Genomic DNA, 18,699 nt, shown 5'->3' with positions numbered 1-18,699 from the left:
TGTATGGATATTTTGTCATGTCATGTTTTCAAAAAAAAAATAAAAAAAATGTTAATCACAAAAATAAAATAAGAAGAAAGTAAGTATACATTTTTCAGGTGGGTCTATTTGACTCCAAAAGTGCTTAAATAGTAATAAGAAACACATTTGTGAAAATGTCCCTTTTCTCTCTTTCATCGTCGAGTACGCGCACGTCACGTTTAGACCTGTACGTGCTTTACGTTCTTCAGACACGCGCAATGATAGCCGGAAGCACCGATGGGAGGAAAATAAAAATCGATGAAATCCACTGTAATTCGTGAGTGTAAACCTCTCACTTGCTGTCCTTTTCGCGAACGTAGGCTCGAATATATCAGTCTTTTACACTGCCACGCTGCTGGAGGGGACGGCGGGCTGCAGAAAAGCTGCTCCAATTGAACGAAGTTGCTCGGTAGGGGTTTAGCTGACGTGTGGAGAAGTTGAGACTGCCAGAGAGCAGATAAACAAACATAAACAAGCAGGGATCAGCTGAGCGCCTGTCCGAACCGAACCAGCAGCACGGAGGGATGTCCAGGAGGACGAGTTTCCTCTTTTGAGCCCAAGAATGATCCACAGGACACCGTGATTTATCCAGATACTAGCTCCATGTCAAGTGTCAACACTGGCACACAAAGAATTTGGGAAACACAACACGAGGAGCAGCCGTACCTTTAGCAGAAAATCCACTGCTCCTACACTCTCTCTGACAAGACATAGCTAGGCTAGCATGGACAACAAATGAGTATACCTTCCTGTTTTCAGCCGTAACGAAACAAATACATATAACAGTGCGAGGAGACAGAGGTAAATACTTTATATTAACTTTGTTTGTTTTTTCCTATAAGGGCCTGCGAATCAAAACATTGACCAATGCTAGCTTGGCAGGCCACATATCATGTTTGTAGTAGATTTATTTTACTTGTTGAGTTTACCACCAGGACATTTATCTCTTCATTGTTGCTGTTTTCTTTTCTTAGCTCTTTCTGTTTTAGACTAAACGAAGCAGACAGATAGTTGGTGGGGCTGCAGGGTCAACAGTTGCCTTCACATCTAAAATATATGACGTGTTAGTTGGTAGTTTCCTGACATATTCCCCTACCTTTCACCGGTCTGTGACCACTTGTGCCAGACTTGGAATGAACATGGCCCACCAGGCTACCCCTAGTTCCCAGAAGGCCCTGATGATGGAGCTGAAGTCTCTGCAGGAGCAGCCGGTGGAGGGTTTCCGCATCACTCTGGTGGAGGAGTCTGATCTCTACAACTGGGAAGTGGCCATCTTCGGACCCCCAAACACCCTGTATGAGGGAGGCTACTTTAAGGTGGGGATCATAATACATGTTGTGTTATCAAAAAGTGCATGGCAAAGAGTTCAGACAATGAGACATGTTTATGAAGCTAGTATGTGTTCATTAGTAGGTTATGTGTGTGCTTATACAGTGCAACTGTGCTGCTGGGTATTTAACATCCCTAAGGTGGATATATAGGAGATTGAAGCCATTTGGAAAACAGCCAGGTAGTTCAGTGACACTGACGCTGTTTGAACCCTGACTGTCAGATCAGGTCAAATCCTCTATATCTATAATGCAACAATGACCTGGATCACTTCACCTCTTCTAAGGTTTGTTTTTGTTTATATAGTTTTGACATGTTTTCAGGCAGCCTTTTATCTTCCTAGAATCTTTATTTTCCCTCCCCTGTCCATCCATTCTCCTTGTCCAGCCTCCCCCCCCCCCTTGCTGTATGATGGTTGTGCTTCAGATGGCTATTTTTAGCTGTGAGACCGATATAAATGGCACCTCAGCACAGAGCAAGAGTAAGAGAGAAGGGCAAGATAGGACTGATCTTGCTGTTCTTTCATGGTACTTATACAGTGAAACGTCTAGAAACACAGTACAGCGAGAGCCCGCATTCAAGTTTGGGTAATGCATATGACTCTGCGGCTTTCGAGGAATTCAAAAGTAATACAGAGTAGGCCTGGTTGTTGTCAATAGTTCAAATGAACATTGTTTATGTCACTGTGCTTTGCCTTTACAGTGACAGGCGACATCTATTGTCAAGTCAGATTAATTTTATCTTCATAGCCTTGAATCACAAGTTATTTTCCGGCCTTTTTGTCCCAATCTGCACATCATATTAAAGTCCTCTATTCTTATACCCTGCTGTTGAATAAGAAAGACTCCCCACACATAAACAGACTGACAGTGGTAGAGATGTAAGAGCACCAGAGGGAGCACAACTCTTTCAGGACAGCCTTTTTTTAAAAATAAAAAACATTTATTTATCCAGGTCATTTAATTTTATCTCAAAAGAGACATGGTTAAGACAACTTCAGCTCTGCTACACAAACTTACAGATGGACAGAACAAGCAGTACACTGACACAGTAGATAATATAAATCATAATAATATAATCATAAATCCTAAAAACAAGAAGTGCAAAATTGACAAGTGGCAAACAGATTTGCGTAGCTGGAGTTTCTAATCATCATGTCAATAAAGATTAGGGGGGTTTGGTCATTCCAGTGGCTCTTGTACACAATGTAGAAGTGTTCATAAATAAATAGTATATTTATAGTTTAAAATATGAATTTGAATGGAATGAGAAAAAATAATGTGCAGAGTGTCTAAAGAAATAATAGGCTATGTTTAATCACAGGGTTACAGACAGATTGCACAGTTAAAGTAACATAGCAGTCAGAAATAAGAATATAAAAAGAGATATTCATGTGAAATAAAGGGGCATTTTAAGAATTACTATGTACAAAAAGTGCTGAGTGTTTCTGAGATAAGATAATATTTAGAAAAACTGAAGTGTTGAACAGTAAACATTTCATAGAGCCTGCAGCACCTTTTAGCTTATACTAACTAAAAAAATGATCAAATTTCAATGACAGATTTGTTGAATGTAGTGTACTAAAGAAAGGAATGAAAGCCTGTTATACTTAGGTAAGGGTGTGATTGTCAAACATTTAATGAAGGACATTGACTCATGTAACTTTGGCTCATGTTGGGCAGATCAGTGACATAATGAACCATTTATTATCAAGTATTCGGGATAAGACTTTCCTTATGACATCTGTGTTTGTAATGTCTCAAGGCTGCACCAGTGTGAAAGCGGGTCTTGGAGTATTGATAGTCCTATCTGAGTGGCAGCAGGTCACTGAGAGCTGGGGTGGTGTTACACACACCCAAGCCTTTCACCTAGATAATTGTGCAACACTTTTGGAAAGAAAATACAGAAACAGGAGCCCATGTGGAGCTTCAGTGAAATCCAATAAAACATGATTTAAGAAAGCACAGATGATAGCTGCCTTCCTGTGTGCTAAATGTAAGAGATATTTCTCTTTAATACTTGATATAAAATATAAATCTATGCAGTTACTTTGTCGTTAAATACTTGGTCATATTGTGAGGCCAGACGAGTCAACAAGGAGAGTTTGTTTTAAATGCTACTCACTGTAACTTAAACAGGAAATGATGTTATGTCACTGTAGCCTGGAAGTATTAACATTATGACAAGCTGAAATCAGCTCTGCTTAATCTTTTGCTTCCTGAATTGTAGCTTTGTAACGACGTTCATCTCTTTGAGATACCTGCTAAATGTTTTTGTTTCACTTACGCTATCTAAGTACAGAAGTAGAGTTTTTTTTTTTTTTTCAAATTCAACATTGCACAAACATGTTTCAATGGGCCACAAGCAGCTTCAAAATATAGACCCCTACTTTTTAAAATACTTTATTCTTTCAAGATGATTTTAATATATGCAGTTTACCAGTGGTCGACCGATATTCACCATTGGACCGATTATCTGTACCTGCGTTTCAATCGCTTATGTTAATAAATTAAAAAGTGTGCTACTTTGACTTTGCTCTAGTTGTGACTTTCCCTCTGGGTCTGTTTTCACTCACCACTATGTCTCATCTAATTTCTCACCCACAACATTTTCTGATTGGCTAGATGTCACACGAGTAATAGCCAGTCAACACTGAAGCCCGGCTGCCACCGACATGCACAGAGACAAAGGCAGGAGAGTCTGAGGTTGAGCGTTTAAACAAAGTCTTGTCCTGGAGTTTGGAATATTCCAAATTCTAAATTTGGACAGAGAAAGATTTTCCTTTTTACTGTAAATGCATATCAGTTCAAAATATCAGTTATCGGCCCTGAAAACCAATATCGGTCGACTTTACATTTTACAATTCATACCATCCAAGGTTTATAATAAATCTTTTAAATAGTGAGCTTAGAAAGCAACAAGGACACGAAACAAAATGTACTAAAAGAGCAACAAAAGCAGTACAAATGATTATTAAATACATATATAAATAAAGAAGAAAAAAGGTGGGGGTAAACCTACACATATATTCATACAAAACATATATTCATACCCACATAGATATTCATAGACACAAATATATCTTCATATGAGTACATACATTTTATTCTCTTAACACACACACACACACACACAGATCTTAGGTAGTGTCCCATTCAGACAAGCAGTAGGTGTGTGTATTTTTACATCCTGAATCATACTATCCATTTAATTAAACCTTGTTTTTTTAGTTTCCAACTTTTAGTTATTTACTTTATTGATGTGAAGAAGATAAAGAATTGTTCATCTCAACCCAAGACCAACTGGTGGTTTTACAAGTATGACTCATGTACTCATACAGTTGTTTTTGTTAATTTTTTTCCCTCTACAAACAAAGTTTTCTGACCTAAACAGGTTCAATAGATAACATGAGTGAAAAATGTGTAAATGATTTCAAATCGTCTCCTCACTTTCTCCCTGTGGTCTCTGCGGGGACCAACAGGCTCAAAGGACATAAACCGGGCACGTTCCAGCTCGACTGTGTGTGAAGCGTGTGTTGACTGTGACCCCCTGTTTGTCCTCATAGGCTCACATCAAGTTCCCAGTTGACTACCCGTACTCCCCGCCAACCTTTCGCTTCCTCACAAAGATGTGGCACCCCAACATCTACGAGGTAATACATTTGTGTGTTTTGACAGTCTCTTACTATATGCATGTTATCCAGACATTAAACAGCGTATTATGTTGACTTTGCAGAACGGAGATGTGTGCATCTCCATTCTGCATCCTCCTGTGGATGACCCTCAGAGCGGGGAGTTACCCTCTGAGAGATGGAACCCCACCCAGAATGTCAGGTAACGTCTGCCACACTACCTTGTGCATTTAAATCCATTTCACAATTTAGACATTCTGTATTTTATTCTCTTATTCAATTTTCATATTCATTTAAGCAACGGTTTTTAAATACAGTGTGCACTCACATAGTAAAATGAGCTCTGTATCTCTTTTTGTTCTTGTTAATAGCATGAAGGATAAGAAAGCTGAGCCTGTGCGGCCTTTTGCGATGTCACCAACTCAATTCCCTGTCTCCCTCTTATATCTAATAAAAGCTAAAAATGACAAAAAAAGATCTTTAAAAAAAGGAAAGAAAGAAGCGTAGAATAGAAGAGCTGCCCAAAGGAGCACACAGTAACTCATGTATAGTCTATACAGTGCAAGGTTTTAGCTTTCCTTTGTTCTGAGTTACATTTTAAGAACAAGATTCAGCTGCAGGGTATACGTATCTCAGAATTTCTTTTTAGATTCAAAACATCAGCACATCAGCTTTTTGTAGTGGACTAGGTGTGAAGTGCTGAGGCTGTGTTTGAAGAACTTGTCCAGATTGTGTGCTGGGTGTAATGAAGCCACAAGGGGAAAGAGGCGTGTTAACGCCTTCATCTAGTCTGGGATGAAGCTCACAGCAGTTAAAAAAAAAAAAACAACAATCCTTCATAGAGCTTTTCTTTCATACAATGTCAGGACCTGATATTGGAGTGTTCTCATTGTCTTTCTGCCTGTTTTCACCATCAGGACTATCCTGCTTAGTGTGATCTCTCTGCTCAATGAGCCCAACACCTTCTCCCCGGCCAATGTGGATGCATCTGTCATGTTTCGTAAATGGAGGGACAGCAAAGGCAAGGACAAGGAGTATGCAGAGATCATCAGGTATTTAGACTCTTTTTTTGATATAATCTCTTACAACATTAACTGTATTTCTACTTAGTTCATTAAAAAACAAAAAGAATGTAACCGACACTGACTTTTGGTTTCTTGTTTGGCCCTCAGGAAGCAAGTGCTGGCCACAGCGGCGGAGGCTGAACGCGACGGCGTCAAAGTGCCGACCACGTTAGCCGAGTACTGCGTCCAGACCAGGGTCCCCTCTCAGGACAGTAGTTCAGACCTCCTCTATGACGACCTCTATGACGACGACATGGAGGAGGAGGACGAGGACGAAGACGAGAGTGATATGGAGTCCGTGGGCGAGGCTGGGGGGATCAGCGCTGCGGAAGACGGCGAGATGTCCACCAGACGGTATGACAACCAGGATGACTCTGGAAATGAAGACTCATGATGATCTGAGTGATTACTCCTCCCTGCCAACCCCCCCCCCCAACCCACCAACATCCCCTTTTGTTTTATGTGTTTCGTTGTGTGTGTGTGTGTGTGTGTGTGTGTGTGTGTGTGTGTGTGTGTGTGTGTGTGTGTGTGTGTGTGTGTGTGTGTGTGTGTGTGTGTGTGTGTGTGTGTGTGTGTGTGTGTGTGTGTGTGTGTGTGTGTGTGTGTGTGTGTGTGTGTGTGTGTGTGTGTGTGTGTGTGTGTGTGTGTGTGTGTGTGTGTGTGTGTGTGTGTGTGTGCAGTGGGGTCAGAGGTCTACTGCCAAAGAACTTTTCATCATTTATTAAACCTATACAAATGATTGTTGAAATAGTGGTTCTCAGATACTATTGATTAGGTCAGTTTCTACTGTTTTCACTGAAAGTTAGCATTAGATGTTTCCACCGTCTGCCTTAATTACAGCGTGCACTCTGTCCAGCATCAGATGTTTTCCAGAATTAAAGAGAATTGAAATGATTCCAGCACTGATCGAGGGAAACACCAAAGTCTTTTTGGTTGTTCTTTCTATATTTTCTCGTTTTTTAAACGATCCTATTGCGGAAGTTGATGATCTGCATCGTTACTACAAATAATGATGCTTTTCACTCAGTGTGGGATCACTCCCGTTCTAGTAACAGACTCCACTCATGATTAAACACACCAGACAAACAACACTGCCATCGCTGCTTTCTTTTCTAGTTTTTAAACCCTATTGTATTTCTTTATCATCAACTAAATCAAATACAACACGACTCTTTGAATGCTAAGCGTGCACATTTCAGCATTCTTCAACCCATGCTGAACCATTAGGCTTGTTTTGCAGGAAAAGAAAAGGTTTGGCAACTGCTTCACATTGTTGCAGTATGGACTGTCTTTGTTTTGTTGTCTTTATACCATGGTGCCATCTCTAGATGTGTCTGGTTACTGATCCTGCCCTTTGAAGCCAAGGCCTTTTTTCATTTTGATTCATTACGACTCATAACAGTACTCGTAATGCTTAAGTAACGGTCACTTTATTATTAAAGGACATGTGACACTCCCCCCCCCAAAAAAAATATACCAGGATTGAAGATATCCATAGACATTTCCCAAAGAGAATATTTCCCCACTGGTCATACTATGATTGAAAAACAAAATGTCTTAGGTTTTGATAAGTGATGAAAACAACTGTCCCTGTGGTGGTCTCTTGGTCTCCACTGTAGCTGTGTCAAATGGTTTTGGCTCTATCCTAACATCTTTACCTGTTGCTGTTTTTTTTGTACCTTTTTTGTGTCGTCGGTCAACATTTGTGAGTGGGGGGGTGGGGGGGAGTCAGACTAATGGACAATGTTGCTGTTTGGCTCATTAACCACCCGATGAGCTCTCGAGCTTCGTGTCCTCTGTCCCCCTCACGCCTGTCTGTTCAACTTTGATGCAATCAACGTGTAACGTACAAACACAGGCTCCGCTGTGACTCCAGCCTCCTGGACGTACAATCAGAAGTGTTCATCATATAAACGCTCCCTCGTGATTACTGAAAGCAACGTCGTTTTGGGCGCGGGGGGTGAACAAGGTTTAGACCTTTTTCTTGAAGTCGCCTCCTACACCTCTCTCTGCCTCTTAAACCTCAGGGCCTCAAACAGACTTTCACTGAGAGACAACAAACAAACAAACAAAAAACAGTCAAAGAAAAACTTCAAAACATGAAACTGCTCCTCACCTTCACCTTCTTTTCTTACTTTCTGGATGCTTCTAGAGGGCAGAGTGGACTGAAAGTCTCCTATCCCATGACTGAGTGATGCTGCTGGTCCTGATTCAGGTCCTTTAAGATGTTTTCTTCCTGAAAGGCTAGAGTCCAATTTAGAACAATTTAAAAACAAAAAAAAAAAAAAAAAACAACACCTGTGATGCATAGCTCTTCAAGACAATTGCTGACATCATGTTGCGATAGATGTGAAAAAGTTTTGGTGCTGTGACTCCAATTTGGGCTTCAAAACAGATGTGGGAAAAACTGGACATTGTTACTGTGCTACTCCACATCCAGAATCTGTTAATCTCCATACAGCTTAGCTACACATTTGCATTTGAATGAATATGACACTGATTGCCTGCTATTTTTTGTGTGTCTGTGCGTGTTTGTATTTACTTTCACTTTTCATCTTTATCTAGTTTTTTTTCCCTTGTTGTTCCTGTCTCTTTGGAACCGGTGTAGACTTCTGTCACGAGTGAGTTATTCCCAAATGACCTTTGTCGACTTTGTCCAGTTGAGAAAACATTCAGAGTGTTTGCACTGTTGGCTGTTTTGGGGAGGCCTGAATGGCCTGGGGATTTGAATGATTAAGAAAAACACCTTCTGAGTATTAAAACTTTGAACACACTGAATGACAAAAATGTGACTAATGTTTGCTTGCAAGACATCAAGTTGTTGACACATTTTTTTTTAAACTGTGTTTGATGGTCGTGGGCTTGAATCTGTTTGTCCTTTTCAACACAACAGAGCGCTGCGCAAACTTTTTATTCAAATTGATGGATTTTAATGCCAAGGAAACCAAGTAAGGGCCACAAGCATTCTTTTTTAAGGACAATGGAGGATTGGATGCCTGTAGTGGATTTCATCTGTTTGAATAAACTCTTGAAGAGATTCCTTTTGGATTTAATGTGAAGCCAAAGGAGTGAAACATTTCCTCCTGGGCCCCCGTGCTTTGGAGGCTCACAGAGACTGTGTTATGTCCATGACAGGAGAGGAAGTCCACTCTTATACTGGATCTTTCATGGATTTGTAATCAAGGCACATCTGGAGGCAGATAAGAGACCAGAGATTCTGAACTTTTCTTGTCGTGGTCCCCCACTTTTTTTGCCCCTCACTCTCACCATTAATGAACAAAGTAAAATCAATGTATTGGAATGTACCAATGTCGTTTATGTCTGATAATGGACAAGAGTGATATATTGGTCAACACGCTTATTGCTTTTGGAGAAGAGTTAGACAATGAGAATGATACCAATCTGATGTCAGATCCTTTAGTATCAGACTTAAGGCCAGCAGCCTGTTAGTTCAGTTTGCACAAAGACAAGTAATGGGGTGTAACAGCTAACCTGTACCAGCAACAGGTGAACCAGCACCTCTTATACTATGTAACACCAATATGTTCATCATGTTTTTTATTATTTTACAATTTGACATTTTACAGGGTTACATGCCAAACAATTTCTTTGCTGACTTAGGTACCACTGGACAGAGCCAGGCCTTGTGTCATGAAATCTTAAAAGCCAAAACATGTATTTCCCCAAATAGCTGGATTGCTTATGAGCCAAGCTCCCCCCCCCCACTAAATAGCAAATAGAGAAATTGTTTTTTGTAGAGAGAACAGAGAAATAGAGAAACAGCGTTATTGTTTTTGTTTGAGCAAAGTCTTGGCATAGTATAGCCCCTTATGATAGCAATGAGTTAGAGCTCCTCAATCTTCAAATCCTTCTCCTTGTTACTCAGACATGCCTTGTTTTTATGAAAAGAGCAGAGGGAGGATTCTTCAATTCAACCTAAGAAATGATTCGCTAAACGTTTCTCCAGTCTAAACTGTTGAGAGTTGTTTCAATCAAACGACATACAGGAGACTGAATGCTAATGTTTAGTTCATTTAATCTGTGTTTGTGTGTGCACAAGAGTGTAGTGTGGACTCTCACATTGTCGCCCCCTTATTGGACTGAGACCTGCGTGTCCACAGTGTGTCCACACCCGATGATGTTAATGCTGTCCTTGTTGGTTTCTTCTTTGATTTTGTGTCATTTTTTTTTTTTGCCCTCATCAATTTGTGTTTGTGAGGAAGCAGACGCCACTCATGAAGATTTTATTGTAAAAAAAAAAAAAAAAAATCTATATATATACATTGTTGGGTTTGTTTTCAATGTAGCTATGGTATGTGTTGCTAAGCCCACTCGTCATGGAAATCAGACAAAACACAGTGAGGTGGTTTTTTGGAGTTAAATGGGTGATGGTGCAAAAGGAGGCATACCATTGTTGTGGTTAAGTTGGAGAACCTTTCAAAATAAAAGTGTCACTAAAGCCTGCCTTAAGGTTTTACCTCATTTTGCCCTTGACAACAGGTCACTTCTACATGTTTCTAAGATTTGAATGTGTCATAGTAAAAATGTATTAGCTCAAAATGGCAGTAAACTGGATTTCATTTTTTTTTTTAACTCTTGGGATTCTTTTTTGCCGATAGCTATGATTGAGTTTATCCAAAAGTTGAGTTAAATATCTCTTTCTATATGCCAAAACTTAGTTTGAATGAAAACAATCAATCCATACATTTTGACTTTCCTAAAATCTTTGAAATTTAGAGCCTGGCCATTATTATCATCACATTATTATCGGCATCAGCTAATTTTATCACTGATATGTGCCGATATCACTAGATTTATTCACCAGTCAAATATCATTTTATTTGAGTTTCATTGTATTAAACTTACCAGTTCTCTTTTTGGCTGTCACCAGCAGAGGGTGCTATATTACATCAAGCATTCTCACTCACTTTAAAGCAGTGATGCACATACATGTGCAGTTACTTTCTAGTTGAGTGACCATCTTGTCTTTATTATAAATCTTTTCCACAAGTGTTTGATAACTGCATTTGAGGGCTCAATACAATAAATGTGTGTATATATCTATATCTATCTCTAAAGATCGAAGATGGATTAAAGAAATATCGGTCGATATATCAGTACCAGCTTTTTTCTCTCCCTGATATCACTAAAGGTATCGGCCCCAAAAATTCCATTTAGGTCAGGCCCTAGAGAAATAGTTCTCATCAGAACTGCTGATAGTGCAGCTTATCTCTGTGGCCGTCATGATGCTGTAGAATGCTTTCAATTTCACTTTTCAATTCATTGAACGGCACAAACCAAACTCCATTCAATTCCACTGAATTGAAGTGGAATCAAAAAATTAAATACTGTTATTGGCAGGGATTATTGCTTTTTGTTTTGTTGGTGAACTAGCCCTCTAAAGGTACAAAGATGTTTTACAGATACTTTAAACCTTATTCTAAAATGACATTATCTGCTAAGATGCAGTTAAATTATGATAAGTATTTTCATTTTATTTCAAGAAGAGAAGTTCTCTTGGATCATTAATTATTAAAGAGCTTTTATGCTCTGCCAGGCATTCAATTAGTAACAATGACATCCCGGTGTGTCATGCAGAACTATTTCAACTTGTGTATAACGTCAAGGTTGGCTTTACAGTATACTGTGTATACCTAATGGATACTTAACATAACGTATGTTACTTTGTGCAGTTTGTCCGAAGAATTCCCCTAAAAATGTTTTTTTAATTTAAGTGCTTCTAAAGTTAAAATAACCCATTATTTTCTTTAATTGCCCTTATTCTATCCCATCAGTAAAGGTAATTGATGAAACCCTGCTGCAGCATGAGGTTGAGAGCAGAACATGTTGCCATACATAGTACAACACGACATCACCACTGGCCCAAGTCGCTCTAAGTCCTACAGGAGATGCATCATTTGCTTGTAAGAGAACACTCACTTTGGAGGAAAGTTCCAGGTTGTCAGCTCCAGCTTCATCGTGTTTCATCAAAACTGAAACTAAATGACGATTTCAGAGAAGTGAAATGATACGAGTGAGAACACCATGGTGAGATACACTGTACAGACACCACAAAATGAAAATGAGACCTGGTGATGTTTTTGCCAATGATTTGAAATGGTTTGATTCAAGGATTAAATGACTTTTAATTTAGTACATCGTTCCTGAAACTACTGTGAACCTGCTGTGACATTTATGATGATGCCCACATTTACCACTATTCATTTTCTTATGATAGTCCCTCTTAAATTTGATTCACACAGTTCTGAGCATAATAAAATAATGAACTTTACTGGCTTTTAGTTTCTTGACAAGAACTCATTTGCAGGAGTAATGGTAGTATCTCACTTTAATTTGGATTATGAGAGCAGGAAAAAAAACTTGGGCCTCTGTTGTAAAGATTTTTGGAGTTTGTCTCCACCCAGTGGTAGAAACTCCAGCTTGCAACTTCATTTCATTCACACATTTTATTTGACTGAAGAATTTATTTTTTGCCATAGTGATGTTTCTTTATGAGTGGCAGCAGAAAGATAATATCAGTTTAGCTTCTTAAAACATCTTGTTCAGGTCAATGCTGACTGTTCCTCCCTCTGAGGTTCAAGTGTTAAGAGGGCGTTTGATTTTTGTGATTCTTTGTTTATGTACATTTAGAAGAAGTACTGGTATTAGTTTCATGACATGACATGACCAAGATCAAATTCTTAATCTGGTCTGCTTGAATCTTCTCAGACTTACATTACGGTACAATTAGAGACAAAGTATTTCAACTGGATTTAAACTGCAACATTATCCAGTCACACTGAGGGCTCAGCTCTGATCATCCTGTCCACACAGTCACTCTGGTTCATCACAGTTTGTCCTGCCGAGCTTCCAGGTATCTTTGTGCTGCTCTCAGTGTGTCCTGCAGGTCTTTGTACCCGGCCAGAGTGCAGGCGTCCTCCAGCCGGGACCAGCGGTAGTCCTGGTGCTCGTCTGACAGAGTCACCGCTGTCCCCGGGTCCTTCAGCTCGGCCAGCCAGTACAGCACCTCTTTGGGCCTCCCTCCGACCTCATAACGCAGCTCCTGCACAAAGCCTTCTATTACCTGCAAGTGCTCTGCCCCCAGTCCTGCCTCCTCCTTGGTCTCTCTCAGAGCTGTGGTGAGGTCATCCTCTCCTGGGTCCACATGACCTTGAAGGAAAGATCATTTGAGTAGAAGCTCATAAGTTTACACCAGCAGCTAGATGATTCATATAGTTGTGTTGATGTGAACACCTTTAGGTGGGGTCCAGTGGTGTTTTCCATAAGAGGTCTGCAAGAGGAGGTACTCGATGTTGTCTGGTGGAGCGACACAACCAGCCAGACGAAAGACTATGAAGCCACAAGCACGCAGAGCCATCTCCCTGGAGACACAACAAAGTAGTTCAGTAATACTATGAAAAACCTTTTGAAAATGATGTTACTTTCTAACCATTTTATTTCAACATTATAGAAGAACAGGTAGAACAGGTGTGATGATACAATGTCTTCAATGTTCAGGAAATTGTATAAACTTGTTTTATTCTTCTATGGTGAAATGTTTAACCACTGGCCTTAGTCCAGTCTTTACTCATAAATCTATTAGTCAATTCTGCACTTTTACTTTAAACTGGACTTTGTCTTACCCAGAGAGGCGAAGATTAAGTCTCTGAATACACTAACAGTGCGTCTTTTACAATAACTCAGTAAGTTTGAACCCTTCAGTGATTGGACTGAGAGCAGGCTTTAGCTAACACACTGGAACTGATTCTATGACAGACTTTGCTCTGTTGCAGAAACTGTTTTTAGAAACCAGAGCAGAGAAACCTGTAGGCTAGCTGAGCGCTCTGCTTGTAGTTTACATTTATAACCAAATAAACTACAATATAATAAAATGTCTAAAACTTACGATACAAAACAGGATTTTATTGGGCGCGTATGTTTACTCCTCCAGCTGAGAGCACAGCGGAGTACAATGGTGCAACGACAAAATGAGTCCGGTGCTCTTTCGGGACGGGCACATTCAGTTCCGCCTTGACAGTACTCGCGTTAATTCACTATTTACAGTCTATGGTTAATTCATTAATATTTACAGTCTATGGTTAATTCTTTAATATTTACAGTCTGTGGTTAATTCTTTAATATTTACAGTCTATGGTTAATTTATTAATATTTACAGTCTGTGGTTAATTCATTAATATTTACAGTCTATGGTTAATTCATTAATATTTACAGTCTATGGTTAATTCTTTAATATTTACAGTCTGTGGTTAATTCATTAATATTTACAGTCTATGGTTCATTCCCCATTAAACTCTGACTAAAACAAAGTTTAATCAAATCCAGAGTCAAGTTAGGTATTACACAGAATGTTTGTAGGATTGTATTTTAATTACACATGATTGATATTTCAGCAGCTTTTCATTATGTTAGTATGATAATAGACTTATCATTCTACAATAAACATTAGCAACTATAATGACAATGAAATGGGAAGACTGATAGTGTTAGATATAGCATAACATTATATCATATAGGATAATAGTGTATCATGTTATATTAATGGATCTTTTTTCATTATTATAAATCACTGTTATAACTGTAACAGCGTAGCATGCTTGAGATTCTTAATCTGTAATGCTGTATTATTTAATAAATACAACTACTAAATGCAGCCAAGTGACAAATACAATACCCTCAAGTTATACAAAATACAAAAAAACAACCTCAAGTAATGAGATGAAAAGAGAAAAGCTGTGGCGACTGAGAACTTAAATGCACTCTTCCCACCACTATAGGCTACTACAGTACAACTGCAGATGGAGGTGATAAAGGTGATCATCAAATTTAAAGAAGCTTTTAAGACTTAATAATAAAATAATATGACTAAATATTTAAAGTTAAAGGGTGGAATCATTTTGGAAACCACTTTGAAAGTCAGAGACACTGTTTGTATTTCTTAACAATAGAATATCTATTTCGCCTGCGGGAGACAGATAAGAAATGAACCCAGCACCGATAGGACCAACTGAAGACAGCTTGTATCTGAAGATAGGAGAGACGGGGGCTCCGTCCCATGCATGCAGAACTGTCAGCAGCACAGTTTGTCAGCCTGACGGAGGGGACACCGCTGCTCAGTTTCAAGGTAGAAACAAAAATTCATCCAAATATGTATATTCATATTCTTTTAGTAAAAAATGTAGGTAGGAGAGATACGGAGACAGACAGGATGAATAAAAAAATGTAATGTTTCTCCATGCATACAAGGAATTGTATAAATTGGGCATAGGCCTATAGTCCTCTGGGGCTCAGTTAAAGATTGTTTTCCTGTCAGAGACAATTATAATGCTCTTCTGTAGCTTCTTCCTTCACAGCATGTTGCTGTCTGTAGTTTTGCCATAGGCCTCGGGACATGTCACTTTCGCTGCTGCTGCTACTACCGTGCTTACTCAGCCTGCACTGAAGTGCTCATTTTTCCACTCTGCTATACATGAATCACACTGGGGGTCAGGTTCCTCTGCATCTAGATATTTTTGGTACTATACTAGTGATTTAACACAAATATAGGTCTATGGTCTTTCATTGATGAATGCTTTTATACAATGATGTAGCAAAAAAAAGTTATATTTGGAGAAGTTGTTTCACTTTCTGAAGGATGTATATACTGTATTCCTTGGGCAGTTGATTGTTTTCATAGAAACCATATCAAATAATCCTTGATAATGTAAAACTAGTGAGGATGACACAGATACAAGGGATTAAAATTGCAGTTCTGAGTTTGTTTGGAGTAGCTGATCGGTGCCAAGACATGCTTGGTTTCTTCCAGCTGAATGTTCTGGAGGTGTTGGAGACTTAATTTAAGCTGACAACTGTGATGGGTGGTGCCAACACAATAATCCCAGTGACAAATCCAAAAGACACACTTTTCATGTGGAAAGTGAAGTAACACGTCATAGTTTTGATTCCATAAAGAAAACAAAATGCTTCTTTAAGATAAATCCTGAAATGTGAGAATGTCTTTGCTTGCTAACAGAACAACATTTCACAGGACATGGAGGAGAAGGAGCAGCCCACAGGAGGTCCTCATTTTGTGGGGAAGAGGGATGAACTAGTCCAAGCAAAGCGCTCTTTCAGAACACTAGAAGGTCGGGATATACTGATCATCCACCATGGGGGAGTCTTTTATGCTATGGATTCTTACTGTTACCGTGAGTACTGTTCTTCTTGTGCTGAACTCAAAACAGCTGTTACCTGAGAGCTGGAGAGAGTGTGACCAGGATGTTTTGTTTCTCTTCAAATCTGATAATATGCCAGAAGTATGTATTCTCATGAGGATAAATGGTGCTGTTAACAAATGCTTACTTTCAGGGATTTCAAAATAAATCGCTGCCATAAGGAAAACCTGTCATGGGAATATTTAAAACTTCCGTGCTTTGTTAACAACTGGACGCTTTAACACATATCTCCTCCAAAGTGTGTCCAGTCAGCAAAATGCTAGTGTGCTCTAAACAGTTTGCTTATTCTGCAATACACTGATCCTCTTCCCTTCTCCACAGATGCTGGAGGAGAACTGCAGAATGGAGACATTGAGGTGAGGTATACATTTGACTTAAGGGCTTTAAGGTTGTTCTTTTTGTATGACCCTGAGGAAAGAAGATGTTACACTGATCCCTTGAAGTCTATAATTAAGAAATCAACCCTGCATACAATTTGAATATTATGCTAATGTTGAATGGCCCAAATGACCTGCACTTATCCACCATGAGGTTGTTGACCTGCTTTTTTTTTGCAGGAATTTGACGGCAAGCTGTGCATAATTTGTCCCAACCACAAGTACAAGATCTGTCTCGCACAGGGAGAGAGCATTTACAAGTCAACCAACCCCAAGGAGAAGCCGCCTGTGCCCAGATGGTACTCCAAGGGTGTAAAACAGCGGACCCACACGGTCACTGAGAACAACGACGGCGATGTTTATGTCAAACTCTCGGACGTGGCCGGCTGGATCGAGTCAGACTACTTCCAGGGAGAGAAGGGCAAGATAGAGAGGGAAAAAGCTGCGGCGGCTGAAAAGAAGAAATCTTGATCATCTTGTTACAGATGGATGTGAATGGCATCTATTGACTGGATGTTTAAGAGCATGCCATTTGTTTTAGGCTTTTAGCAGACTAGAAATATTCTTTTTTTTGAAGCCTTTAGGACTTTTTAGAATTTTAAATTTCTTCATTTGTTTACCTGAAAACGTTTTACTGAAAAAAAAACCTCTAATCTCTCAATTATCATGTAGAGTACTAAATACATTTTTGATGGATTCACTTTCACGTTCTCTCTTTTTCTGCATTTTAATATTCCTCATGCATTATGCATACAGTGGATGAATCGATGAGATAAAAAGGTTTATACTGATTGTTTAAAATCGCAAAGTGAAAATGTATCAGTGTTAAAATATAAAGATCATTCTTGGACATGTTTTTGTGATGTCATGTCCATTTGTTCCTTCAGAAAAAAAGAATACGAAAGCATGCATGTCTATAGGCTGCACAGATTCAAGCATTTGGATTTGAAATGGGTTTTTTTATTTGTTGGTGAAGAACTCTTTCGGTGACTGAATTGAAAAAGAAAACTTTGCTGGCTATACAGTAAGCAAATCCCTGAGGTTGTTGAAAGGTTTGATGACAGCTGTTCACTAGTCCCGCCTCTTATGTTCACTTGTGATGTATATTCTGTTAGAAATACAAGGTTTAAGTTTGAAAATTTGACATGATCTTCTCATCTTTGTTAAGAAAGTAAATACATGCATTTAAAAGAAGTTGGCCTATTCTATTCCTTAAACAGTCCTGTATCTCTTATCTTGTATTTGTTACATTTGTTACTTTGCCAGAAAAAAATAGACAAAGAACGGTCAAGTAGCAGCTGAGAAATCTTGGCTATTTTAAAAAAAAAGTCAAATGGGTTTGCCCAAAAAACACAGGTTCACAGGTTCAATAATGCATCTCAATAGCATCTTCTTTTAGAGCCTCCCTGTCTGGAAAACCCCAATGCCTATCAGACCTCAATCATCCAGTTTACATTTGAAGTCTTGCACATGACAGTCATTAATCTAATTTGTATAAAGAAAATACATGTGATGTGTCTGTCATGATTAAGTCATCCTTGGCAAAAAGACAGAAAGGTTTGTTAACTATTGATGTAAAGAGTGGAGACAGCCTGTCACATTCAGGTTGCTTCATTGTTTCTGTACTCGTAGGGCAGGCTTATATGAACTGCAAACTAGGACTGTAAATGCCATGGGTTGAGATCACACAGGCTATGATGTTCCTCATGAATGAGCTCTTCAGCTGGCCTACAGTCTGAGGCTTTGTCTATGTGACGGTTTGGATATAATCAAGAAATGCACAGGGCCACCATGTCACATGAACATGGGTGAGCACTGGTGCTTCACAGTTGGAACACATTAAATATTAAAATATAATTATGTAGGCTAGTGAAACTGAGGATCTGGAAACAGAATCATTTTCTCAGGTGGGTATTTGCAGCGGCTCAAGTGGATGACTGTCACCAAGATAAAAAGGAGGAAAACGTTCTATTGCATCTTATTCCAGAGGGATGGCATGTAAACAGCAAGAATTACCAAGTTGCATGACAAAGCTATAAACTGAA

The 18,699-nt window shown here is 39.2% G+C and overlaps 3 protein-coding genes across 4 annotated transcripts; 2 read left to right on the top strand and 1 right to left on the bottom strand.

Moving 5' to 3' along the window:
* Nucleotides 1–231: 231 nt before the first annotated feature.
* Nucleotides 232–10,509, top strand: ube2r2 (ubiquitin-conjugating enzyme E2R 2). The gene is made up of 6 exons (XM_020629393.3): nt 232–822; nt 1,148–1,337; nt 4,916–5,002; nt 5,086–5,183; nt 5,899–6,033; nt 6,154–10,509. Exons 2-6 carry the CDS (start codon nt 1,155–1,157, stop codon nt 6,437–6,439), a joined length of 789 nt encoding a protein of 262 aa, XP_020485049.1. The 5' UTR covers nt 232–822; nt 1,148–1,154; the 3' UTR covers nt 6,440–10,509.
* Nucleotides 10,510–12,376: 1,867 nt separating this feature from the next.
* nudt2 (nudix (nucleoside diphosphate linked moiety X)-type motif 2) lies at nt 12,377–14,061 on the bottom strand. The gene is made up of 3 exons (XM_020629413.3): nt 13,952–14,061; nt 13,300–13,427; nt 12,377–13,215 (listed from the first exon to the last, which is right to left on the bottom strand). The coding sequence occupies exons 2-3, from the start codon at nt 13,421–13,423 to the stop codon at nt 12,893–12,895; spliced, it is 447 nt and encodes a 148-aa protein (XP_020485069.2). The 5' UTR covers nt 13,424–13,427; nt 13,952–14,061; the 3' UTR covers nt 12,377–12,892.
* Nucleotides 14,062–15,049: 988 nt separating this feature from the next.
* Nucleotides 15,050–17,798, top strand: rfesd (Rieske (Fe-S) domain containing). 2 transcript variants are annotated; one of them, XM_020629435.3, is made up of 4 exons: nt 15,050–15,187; nt 16,091–16,250; nt 16,599–16,633; nt 16,835–17,798. In XM_020629435.3, exons 1-4 carry the CDS (start codon nt 15,119–15,121, stop codon nt 17,123–17,125), a joined length of 555 nt encoding a protein of 184 aa, XP_020485091.2. In that variant the 5' UTR covers nt 15,050–15,118; the 3' UTR covers nt 17,126–17,798. The 2 variants fall into 2 exon arrangements, with proteins under 2 accessions (XP_020485091.2, XP_065811589.1); XM_065955517.1 differs by having other exon boundaries at nt 15,079–15,187; nt 16,076–16,250.
* Nucleotides 17,799–18,699: the final 901 nt, after the last annotated feature.

The sequence above is a fragment of the Labrus bergylta genome, chromosome 5, assembly GCF_963930695.1.
Source record: "Labrus bergylta chromosome 5, fLabBer1.1, whole genome shotgun sequence".
In the NCBI taxonomy this organism is placed as follows: domain Eukaryota; kingdom Metazoa; phylum Chordata; class Actinopteri; order Labriformes; family Labridae; genus Labrus; species Labrus bergylta.
This window is presented reverse-complemented; position numbering and strand designations above follow the sequence as displayed.